This window comes from Mya arenaria, chromosome 2, assembly GCF_026914265.1.
Source record: "Mya arenaria isolate MELC-2E11 chromosome 2, ASM2691426v1".
Lineage (NCBI taxonomy): Eukaryota > Metazoa > Mollusca > Bivalvia > Myida > Myidae > Mya > Mya arenaria.
In genome coordinates this window covers 54,299,680-54,312,114 of record NC_069123.1, presented here as the reverse complement: position 1 = coordinate 54,312,114, position 12,435 = coordinate 54,299,680, and the positions used below count along the sequence as shown (strand labels likewise).

The 12,435-nt window shown below is 34.9% G+C and overlaps 1 protein-coding gene across 1 annotated transcript; it reads left to right on the top strand.

Moving 5' to 3' along the window:
* The first annotated feature begins 1,899 nt into the window (after positions 1-1,899).
* LOC128244588 (protoheme IX farnesyltransferase, mitochondrial-like) lies at positions 1,900-11,558 on the top strand. The gene is made up of 6 exons (XM_052962585.1): positions 1,900-2,164; positions 7,961-8,447; positions 8,758-8,882; positions 9,687-9,757; positions 9,870-10,102; positions 10,765-11,558. The coding sequence occupies exons 1-6, from the start codon at positions 1,997-1,999 to the stop codon at positions 11,196-11,198; spliced, it is 1,518 nt and encodes a 505-aa protein (XP_052818545.1). The 5' UTR covers positions 1,900-1,996; the 3' UTR covers positions 11,199-11,558.
* The last annotated feature ends 877 nt before the right edge of the window (positions 11,559-12,435 follow it).

The following is a 12,435-nucleotide window of genomic DNA, read 5'->3' as shown; positions in this document are numbered from 1 at the left end:
ATAAATTATTGTCAATATTCTCCATTGCATCTGTTGAAGGGTCCGACGCTTGACCCAAGCAGAGAACGAAGCTTCAATTTGGATGCTATCAGAAATATTTTTAATCATATTTAAAGAGATACCCTTTCAGAGTTCAGAAAACAATGACAAAGTCATGACGATCATTTGCAGTATTATATAAACTTCATCAATGTTGTTTAAAAAGAAGTAAGAAGTGTTGAATCTAGCTATTTTATCTGAAAAGATACAATGTAGCTTAAAACAGATTCAATCAAAAATGTCTCTGGCAGCATCTTACCTTACAAATGTGATAATTCAAATGCAGTTTTAAATATTGATGGTGCCAAATTGTCATCGTCGGCCTTTAAAAACAACTTTTGCTGAAATTTAAAGCTTGTTGCCTTGTCATAGTAAATTGTTGTAATTAGACCTGTAGACATGTTTTGAACGAGTTTTATACCGATATATATATATATATATATATATATATATATATATATATATATATATATATATATATATATATATATATATATATTTACAATCTTCAATTAAAAATTTTGACTGTGAAGAAGTTTTTATTACATAAAAGAACGGATTAAGATGAATATGTGATGGATGCTGCTATGTTTTTAAAAAAATCCAATTTATGGTATTATATAAATTTCAATACCTGAACAAATATACATGAAGACATGAGCATTGCATTGCATTTTTAAAACCCTTGTGTAAGAACGGCATTGATACTTGTGTAACGTGCGACGTCAAACAAGGCCAACAAATCCCTTCAGAGAAAAGCATGCTCGACTCTAAAGGGGTCCACTGGTCTTTATATATACTAAATCCTCTATTCACCCAGAGCCCGGGCTTTGTTAATTTGTATATTACCAACCAAGCTATTATGAACGCACATCCGCCGGCTACTGCGGACCGTTACACTATGAACGTACATCCGCCGCCTACAGCGGACCGTTACACTATGAACGCACATCCGCCGCCTACAGCGGACCGTTACACTTGATGTTTTTTTAAAAAAAAAATCTAATTAATGTCTTGTATAAAGTTCAATAACTGAACAATTTACATGAAGACATGAGCATTGCACTGCACTTTTAAAACCATTTGTATAATAACAACAGTAGCATTGATACTTGACTCTTGCACATCTGATGGAACAAGCCATGAAAGCTTGTTGTTATGCTACTTTGAAAAGAGCGCATGCAGTCGCCGCTTTGTCTATCCGTCCAAGGTTGCGCCCGTCGGGCATACCTTAATTTGTCACCCAAAACCACAATAATAGCATCAGTCATTCATATTTAGTTATAGACAATAGGCGCTGAGGGCCCAAGACATTAGTAAGGAAGCTGCTTGTCCGCACACTAACTCAAAAAGTACTGAAACATCGGAGTTTTTATTAATTCAGCCCTACTTATGGCTGGATTTGCCGATTGTGAATTACAGTCACTAATATATGGTATGCCACTTTATTTAAAAGCATTTAAAAACAACAACATAATAAGTTAAGTCACGGTGATGGCGTCACGGCCCGGTGCGGGGTGATTCAGGAATCCACTAAAAACGTGAACTACACTCACAACTGATTTGTTTAAATTAATAATTGTTATTTTGTGTATACATATTGGAAGTGCCTCATGAAGGGTTTATATTTCAAATTTTATTGAAATTGGTCAAAAAGGAAAGGGGATTGAAAACTGGCACTTATTGTATTAAAATAACTCAAATAGAAATAAATAAAACCAAATGTTTTTTTCGTGGAATGCGAGGCGTAACACGATCAAAGTGTAAGTTTTTTTTACAGCACTCAATAAATGAAAAATTGCAACATAATCTAGTCCGAAATTTTCTTGCCATTAATTGGTGACGTTGGGTTCCATCAGACCTAACCTTGACAAAATGGCTGCGCCCATGGAACAGAACTTCTTACTTTTGTTGATACTATAAAACGCTGAAATATGTGATAAAAACGTTAACGACAATGTCATTTTTTCAAGCAAAGTATCTACGGAAAGCCAGCTCACCAATTGTAAACGGAAAACGTTTATACAGCGGCTTATCTGGAATAACTCCTGTGAAGAATCCAACGTTATGTAGAAATTGTCTCGACCCAAATTGTCTGATCAAAAATGTTTACTTAACCAAGTGGGTAAGTATTCTTATATACATTTTTCAAATTCAAAGTGAACTGGAGGTTTAAAGAGTTAACGTAGCCATACAAAACAGTTTGAAAAAAACAACAACACTAATTAAACTGTTAAAAATGATTAGACCACTGATAAACGATGACAGATCAGTGACGTTGACTAGACTTCTTCTTGGTTGTTTTCAAGCTGGTCAAACTAAATAAAATGGCCATCTTCTTGGATGTTGCCAATGACTTTAATGCATATGATTACTCAGCTCAAGAACACATTACATATTACCTTTTGGTATGTGTTTAACTGTGTTAATGTGTAGTAAACCAGACAATGCTAATGTCCGTCTGACAGTCGGACATGTCCGGTATATTTCCATTTTGACCGACGAAACTTTTGTTTTGGTCGGTCACAATGTCCGGTGAAAAATTAAAGTCAGCACCGTTTAATTTTCGGAAAATTTACTTTCAGTTTCTAAATAAATGTTCAGAGTTTTTTTTAACTATTATATCATGATTAATCAGCGTGTTGATCCGTGTATCACTATTTGTAAACCCTGTTTTGACATGTTTCCGTAAAAGCCGATAAAATGCGTAAGGTTCCGATTTCAGCTCGTAATCTAATACTTTTATTTTACGGAAATGTTCGGAAATTACAAAATTCCGTATGTATTTATTTTCGGCGAAGTGGTTCCCGGCAATCGTGTTAATTTAAATATGATGATTAATATACCGAGCTGACTTTCTTTCCGCTCCATTTAACATTGCCAATAACAAGAACTCTACTTTCGTTTTTGCATAAATGTTGTGCCTGAGTTTGACTTGTAGTACAATTTGTTACATTTTATAACCGTACTGTATCTTTAATTTAAAGATGAATTAAAAGAGCAAGTTCCATGGGTAGACGAACCAGATATGAGTTTTTTGGGAGGCAAGGAAAGAAAAAATTATGACATTTATAAGATTCGAATATTGATTTTTTTTACATGATGTTTGGCTTTTTTTGTAATTTATTATAGTACTGTAGGACAAATCTAACCAAAAAGATCTAAACCTGTTATAATGGGGAATTACAAAACTTATTTAAAAAAGAGGCTGAAAATCAAGGTTTAGGCTGATGTAACTGAATACTGTTTGTAACATTGCGACAGGTAAAAATTTGGTGCGACAGGTAAACTTTCAGTGTTTACCTGTCGCAATGTCCTGTAAAAAAAAAGTTTTCGCGTTGTCTGAGTAAACATAAAAAAATGAATAGCTACATTAAAGTTATGGAAGCCAGAACTAATGATTACTATAATGTGACTGACTGTAAATGCAAATTACCAATTAAACAGACAATGCTGCAGATGCGCTCACAGAAAAAAAGCATTGTCAACCATTAATGTAATTCAAAATGACATTGCCAGATTCAGTTGCAGAAGTTAATTAACATCACTGTTAGGGTCAACATTGACATCAGATTCATAGTGTAAATCAATGCAAAAGAAGCATAACAATGGCACAAAGTCATTATGTAATAGTTGAATAAGACTTCCGAAATGAATTGTGCTTGCTTGTAAGATAGAACTTGTTTATTGTGTAAGATAGAACTTGGTTATTGTATTATCTGATGCCTCTTCATAAGAGAAAGTAATGCCTTACTTGGTGAGATACTGATAAACCAGAAATGTTTAAAACAGATGATTTTCCTCAAGTTCCATATGACGCTTGGTTAAAAAATAGGCAATTATTCCACCTGTCTGCAACTTGTGCATGGTCAATATTTTAAAATGCACTGTAGCATCAACATTTTCTTACAGAAATTCTACCCATAGAATCTAAATCAATCTTTGCAAGTTTAGTCATAGATCATCATGTTTGACCATAAAGAAGGTCATTGCCAAATAATGGAAAAAAACAACAACTGAATACACTCTTGGCACATTTTTAAACAAAATCTTTAAAAAAAAAAAAGACTATAAATGAAATCTGGGTCAATTTTAAACTCACTCAAATCTTTTAAATCTGAGACCCTGCCAAAGATTTTATCCAATTTATTTTTCTTTATGAAACTCGGGCCAGAATGTTTGTGTGCTTCTAAGAATTCAAGATTGATTTTGTCTATAGCATATAGTCTTGTTTGATAACTTGTCCACAAGCAAATATTGTTTAATTTCTAGAGGCCATTCTTTTCTTTATATTGACATTTTAAATGAAACCTTATGAAACTTGGTTGGAATGAGGGTTAGTCTAAAATAATAGACGTGTTTTACGGGATTCTTCCAATCCCTAACGTCTAAACGGGAATGTGCAAAAAACGGGGGTGTTTTAAAAATATTGAAATTCTTTTAAGTGAAGTATTTTATGGTTGAAATTGATCATAAAGAGTTATATTCATATTTTACCATGTAAGTGAAATGCTATAATTTTGCACTAAACAAGCATTTAATGCGTAGACCTCGTTATACAATCGTAACAACTCGGCCATGGCCGAAATGTTCCGAGCGATTTAAAACTGTGCCCTGAAGCCTTGCAGGTGCCCGTCATGTATATATCGTTATGTTTTGACAGAATGAAAAGAAGAAAAGCCGTCAAACTCATAATTATAAGTTGGATATTTATTTTTTGTGTACGCAACTAATATAAAATAACATTATCTGGTAATATTTCTTGTTTTTATGATATTTTACAGACGCTATATGCTTTAACCCGGAATCCTGATCGGAACAACTACTTACTTTTGATACTAAACAATTTGTACGTGAAGGATTTGCCATACTGTATATCAAAAATCTAAAAAAAATCCGTCAACGTACAATTATTTGGACTAGAATGAGGGTTTATAAAATCTAGGTCAAGTTCATATAAAAAGGGATATAAAAAAGAATGATGGTCCCTAGATCAAATGTCAAAATAACAGTCTGCGAAATAAGCCACACGCCCGATGCCCGTGGCGTATAAAAAATCCGTCGGGCCTGTCAAAATCGGCAGAGAGTACGCCCGGCAGGCCTATCATTTTTTATGGACGAATACTTGCTTAATTTCACAAATAATCGATTTTCTTTTTCGTGTCCACAAAAATGAATCATAAAGTGTGTGATTGCATTACAATGCTTCACCGTATACACTCTCAAATACATTTAACCGTTTTTTAGCTCTACTGGCCAAAGGCCAGAAGAGCTTATGCGATGGTAATGTGTACGTAGTATGTGCATCCGTGCGTCCGTGCGTCTGTAAACAATTGCTTGTGAACACGATACAGTCTTCAGTTTTGATTGTATCTCGATGAAACTTGTACAGTATCTAGATATCCATTAGAGCTCGGTTCCTTTCGAAAATCAGCCAGATCCGCCCATGCATGCCTAGATTATGGCCCTTGATGGTATAAAAAAATGCTATTGTGTAAACAATTGGTTGTGAACACGATACAGTCTTCAGTTTTGATTATATCTCGATGAAACTTGTACAGTATCTAGATATCCATTAGAGCTTGGTTCCTTTCGAAAACCAGCAAGATCTGCCCATGAATGCCTAGATTATGGGCCATGAAAGTTTTAAAGAAATGCTTTCTATTTTTAGCCAGGTCTGCATGAGCGAATTCTATTTTCAGCCAAGTTTACATGTATATGTTAATTCAAGTCTAGAATTAAGGGAGACAATTTGCAAGTCAAGGATTTTGAGAGACAATTTGCTTTTTGCTTCTGCAGTTGATTTTGTGAATTACTCTGCCTTGTTCTTGTTGAAAGCCCAAAGGCCATTTTTTAGCTTTAAGTTCTGTAGTTTGCGCATTCATCTTAACAAAATTGATTGTGAATGTTTAAGTTATGCACCTGGTGTCATTACTGGCCACACCCAGGGTTCACAGGTTTGGTAAACATAAATCTGGAAAAAATCTTTTTGTGTGTTCGTGCATCCATCTCAGCACAATTGATTGTGAATGTTTGTTCAAATTGATCAATGTTGTCCTAGGATGCCCTTGACTTTGACCTTTTGACCAACTTTTTTTAACTTTTAAAACTACAGAAAATTTTACTATGAGTACAGTTTTGAAAGCATTTTTTTTTTTGTCAGATGACTTTTACTTGGCACATATTAAAATAGTTCATGCAACTAATCTGCTTACAATACTTTCTGGGCTCAGATGTTGAACGTGCTACGTTTTCAGGTAACCCAAACACAAAACATAAACTATATGTCTGTTGCCTTTTACCCATACATACATGCTCTGGATTGATATGACCACAAAAGCCATGCCAGTAGAGCATAGGCCCTTTTGGGCCTCTTGTTTAAATTATCTGCCATTTGATGACGTCAAGATGGAATAGCCGATAACAGAACCAGTTGATCAATTTTCAGCGATGGAATGCGATATTAGGTACAGAACAGACTTCATGTCTTTAAAAAACATTAATTTATTTATGCAGAAAACATAAATTAATCAAAATTGCCGCGCCTCGACTTAGAAAATCGTTTTGTCACATACTTTCGTGACTTTCGTGATTGTTTAGAATTGAACATTGATCAAGCCCAGTCGCGAATATGTGTTTGCAAACACTATTTTAATGTTATAGTATGAAATTTGACACATATCTAAATATAAGAGCTGTTATTTTTTCATGTTTGTATTCTTCTGTTTGCTGCAAAACATAATTTAAATGTGTTCCTGAAAGCCATGTAGGTGGCTATAATGAACTGTGACCTGGCAAATGACTGACATTGAAGTGAAAAGGACACAGAGTTGATCTATTGCAGCTAAACTACTTCATGTGGAACAATAAATAATTTTAATAACTTTCACATATTTGACCAGGTGATTTCATTGTCACCTTTCGCATCAATTACTGGTAGATATCATGGTTTGTTTGTACTATATTAAATAATCAATATTCCAGATGCATTGACCTTCACGATCACTACAACTCATCATCATGTTCCGATTTCACTATGCCGTGCACTGATTTGCTAACGGAAATTCCGTAATAACTTAATAGATGGTAGTTTTGTTTCGTATCTTTGGCATTTGCTAAGATGCTTAGCCTCGACTTGCACCAAAGCAAATAGCAATAGATAGATTTTTTTATAAAATAACCTACATACTTGAACGGTATATGGTACTGAAATCATTGAATCGTCCAATATAATAAATATGTATGTTTCGGAGGACAACAATTGACAGCTTTGACTCAGAGGATTCAGATGCTGATGATGATGATGTAAAGATGGCCAAGGACCATGTGTTTTCTTTGTTGTCCTTTTTACAAGAGAATAGCATTAAATACTCTATGAAGTGGTCAAACTTGTTATTTTTCTTTTGGGCCTATGAATTATGTGTCGGGCCTATGGATTTGTTTAGGTTATAGGCCCAAATGGCCTATGCTTATTTTTTTTGTTTCGCAGACTTAAACAATGTTAACAATCTAGTGTAAATGTTGCTGAATCTACAGTATACTGAGAGAAAATATGTGTATAGAAAATCGTTAAATGTTCCACTATCACATAATGAATGGCACACATATAAACTTAAATAAATGATGGTGTTTGTCCATTTTGCCCGGTTATATATTCACACATTTGACATGTGAAATATTCAGAAATCAGACCTCTGCATGAATATTTTTAACAAAGTAGTTAGAGTTGATTGGAGAGTTGATAGTTATAAATGATAATTCACTCAGCTATTGTTGGATCTGATAGCTGATACCGTATATATAAGTATATCAATATCTGTATGTTCTGTTATGATGATAACAAAACAGATATCGGGGTTTGTAGCTTATAGAATTCTTGTTGTAAAGTAGGTTTCTAGTTCCTTTCATTTATATCTTTCAGTTTGCAACTAAACCGAAAGTTCTAACTGATGAATGTGACCATGGACATAATGGGTCTTCTCACAATCAAGCTTTGGAAAGACCCAGATTAAAGAGAAAGCAGCTGAACATCAGGGTTCCTAAAAACATCCGCAGCAAGATTACACAGCCACAGCTGCTCTATGTAGACAAACAGGAAAATGACATAATTCCCAATTCAGCCACTGATAAGGACTCTACTTTTGATGATGATTTGTTTTTATATATTAAAAAGAGCTCGGTGACAGTTGATATAAACAAATCATCAAGTAAGCCAATAGAAGTGAACGTTAAAGACAGAGATGAGACTTTGGAAATCAATCTTGACTACGTGGAGGAACTGGAAATGGATAACACAAACCCAGCTCAAAATATTGAATCCATCACTGAGGTATTGTGGCGGGAAACGAAACTGGACTACAACAAGCTACCTGAATACTACATGAAACTTTCAAAAATCAGACTGACAGGTAAGAAAAGGATCTTTTTTGTTAGTTGTACATTTGGGATAAATTCTGACAGCATTGAATGTTCATGACATTGTATGAATATCCTTTAATTTTCTCCATGGAGAATGATGTTCTCTATAATATAAGGGTTTTTTTTGCAAAATAACTTATAATTGTCATTGGTTAGTATGTTTATTGTTTTCAGTTTTGTTTTGTTCAGCTTTTGGCTTATGTAGTTTAGCAGCAATACCATTGCCATGATGTTATAATTGCTTTTTAGAGTATCATATGGTATGTTATAAGTTATGTGGATTTCGGTATATAATTGCAGGTTTGGTAGTAATCACCACAATGGCTGGGTACGCCATGGCGCCTGACCCTTTCATGTTAAGCACATTTCTTATGTGTACTGCTGGGACAGCCCTCACATCCTGCTCAGCTAATTCCATCAATCAGGTAACTGTTATTTAAACTAAATGGTGTAGTTTTCATAGGTTGAATAAAATAATTTTACTAGACACTACTTTGGCAAACAAAAACTGACAAGCAGTTTTTGCATACTTTTGGTAAAACTATCTCAAAAATACATTTGGTTATCAGGGGCGTAGCTTGACGAACGTATATGTGTAGGCCACTCTCTGAGGAGGGGTGGGGGGCACGAGGGCATGCATCCTTGGGATTTCGTTTTAGCTAGGTGGTCTTGGGTGCGTTTTAGCGTATAATTCTTTGTTGTAAAAACATTAATGAGAGTAACGATATCAATATGTTTTACCTTAAATAAATGTTTTATGTAATAAACCTCGTCAAAGCGCAGACTACTGGTATGCAAATTACGACAAATTATATACGTAACATTCATGTCGTATGAATGTGTATTTTAGTGAAAAGGAAAAAGATAGATTTGAAATACCTGGTTTCCGATATATTAATTAAGTTTTTATTGCAGATTTGGCATTTTTATTATTGTTTTACTGAAAATTGTGTAGGCCGCGGCCTACACAGCCTATAGGAAGCTATGCCCCTGGTTAAAAAAAAAAAAATGTCAAATAGGGTCTAGAACTATTCACACAGATCATAAGAGTTAAAACATACCGGTAACTGCTATAAAATATCTGTCTTCCTTGTGTTTGAAACATTTCATGTTTAATCTTCAAAGCAAAAAACTTAACTGAAAAGTAAAATGCCCGTGCTACATTTGGTGTTCATATACTGCATAAAATGATGAATTACAGGGATTGAATAGATTGTTTTCTTTTCCAGTTCTTTGAAGTGCCCTTTGATGCGCAGATGAACAGAACAAAGAACAGAGTCCTTGTCAGGGGTCATTTGAGGTAAGATTATTTGGAAAGTATTTACTGGTGTACAGAACTATGAATTATAAACAACATTTTATACATTTGTCTGACAGTAAGAGCTAAAGAATGTTGTAATTTTTTATTGCAGTCCCCTGCATGCTGCTACGTTTTCTGTGATAACTGGTACAATGGGTGTTGGAATCCTGGCTGCAGGGGTAAACCCTGTAACAGCTGCGCTGGGGGCTTTCAACCTCGGGCTGTACACTATGGTGTACACGCCCATGAAGCGGTACAGCATCGCAAACACATGGGTTGGGTCTGTGGTTGGTGCCATCCCACCTATGATGGGTTGGGCTGCCTGCACTGGGGGCCTTGAGCCAGGTAAATGTCCAGTTATGTAGTGGAGATAGGAGACAACAAGGTCATAAATCAGGTCATCGTGACCCATTGTTTATCCTGGTATCAGTAAATGTCTCAAAAGTTGAGTTAAAACTTGACCTTGTTCAATGTTTGGTAATGTCTTATATTGAAAAATAAAGAAAAGATAGAAAGGAGGAAAATGACAAGAAATCTGTTTTATAGAGAGTTCTCATCAAACAAAATTTTGATCTTGAAATCTTTTCAGTCTCATGTATATTGTAAACTTACTTTTGACCTATCAAAGTTTAAAAGTAACATACTTTAAAGATATTGGTGCATTGATTGTCAATGGAACAATCTTTTATTCACTCATCTGTTTGTTGTTGTAATATTGTTAAAGTATTGGTCATGCATGTAGTTACTTGGCCAAGAATAAAACTTGCTCTAGATGTCCACTTAATTTTATGTACATATATTTCATTGATGTTCATAATGACAATTTGTGTAGGACATTTAATCTTCTTATTGTTTATATTTCTCAATCTACAGTTCTGCAACTACTAGTAGTGAATAAATACTAATAAACCAATTGAAGATACAGGGACTTAGTTTAAGCTATCAAGAGTAAAAAGTATAATATGTTTTATTTTTTAATACTTAACTGTTTACTACTATATGTTCAGGAGCATGGTTGCTGGCAGCAATTCTCTATGCATGGCAGTTCCCCCACTTCAACTCTCTGTCCTGGAACCTCCGTCCAGACTACTCCCGTGGGGGCTACCGCATGTCGAGCGTGGTGAGACCAGACATGTGCAAGCGAGTTGCTCTACGTCACAGCATTGGAATGATTGGACTTTGTGGGGTTGCCCCGCTTGTAGATCTCACCACATGGACCTTTGTGGCATATTCACTGCCCCTGAATGTGTACATGTCATACCTGGCATGGAACTTCTACAGAAAAGGGGACAGTAACTCTTCAAGAAAACTGTTTAGATTCACTCTAGCTCATATACCAATACTTATGGTGTTAATGATTGCATGCAAGAAAAGAGGAGAGAACAAACCAGAGCAACTTCAGTCAACAAATCCACAATCTGCATTGGTTCCTTCATTGTGATATATAGTGAACATGGCAAATTAGTTTTCAGGGAACAGTGCATTGGTTAAAAACATTGTACAAAGTGAATTGTAGACTGCAAATGGTACATTGTTCAATTTTTACTAGAAAAATAAATGGTCGATCTGTATTTTAATACCTTGGTGAAATACATGTTTTCATGCAAAATGGTGTGAAAATCTTGTCATTATTTTCAAGGCACTATACATATTTATTAACCTACATCTCTCTGATGTTGGACTAATGGTTATATGTTTTAAATAATAATGGTATGTGGCTTTTTATGAAGATGAATCGATTACTTTTTTGGCATAAAATATGAACTGTTGATTTAAACTTTCTCCTTCACATGGATTGAAATTGACTGGACTTCTAGTCTAGCAAGTTATGCAAGTTCTAAACAATTAGATATTAATTTTATTCAGAACTTTTACATTTAGAACAACTCATGGCCATTCCTCTGTTGAACTACATTCTCCAATTTTTTAAATTTACTCGTATAAACCTCTAAAAATGAAAAATAAGAAACCATACTCACAGTTTACATCCATATTCCACTTATTGGCACTATAACGGAAGACATGTTGGAGCATTTTCAACACATAACAAAATGTTATGGCTCCAATGATTACCCGGCGTGTTTATATGCATCGGAAGGTGGGAATATTAAAATCGCACCGTCTGTCGATCTGTCTATCCGTTAGTGTGGCTCAACTTCTTTTGTCCCAGCTGTAACATTCTCTTGTTAAGGACAGATTTTAAAATAGCTTGCCACATGATTGTGTTTGGCATATATAGAGGATGTGTTGCCTGCAAGACCCATATCCCTACCTCAAAGGTCAAGGTCACACTTAGTGTATGAATGCAGTAAGAAATGCTGCAAATAGGACATAGCTAGTGTATAGGTGGTCATGTCCAGGCTGTAACTTTCTCATGTATGGACAAATTTTCAAATAACTTGCCATGTGTGTTTCACATACCAAGTAGACATGTCGCAAGACCCGTGTCCATACATCTAAGGTCAAGGTCACACTTAGTGTTTATTTACTATGGAATGCTGCATATAAGGACATCGAGAATAGTTGGTTGTGTCCTGTTGGTATTTTTTATTTTCAGAGGCATTTTTTTTTTTAATGTATTTGACACATAAAGGCAATAGACCCACGCTGTATTGTTGTTACGCATAAAGGATAGAGGAGTTTCAATCCTATGGCACAAACGTAATGCCAAGTGGTCT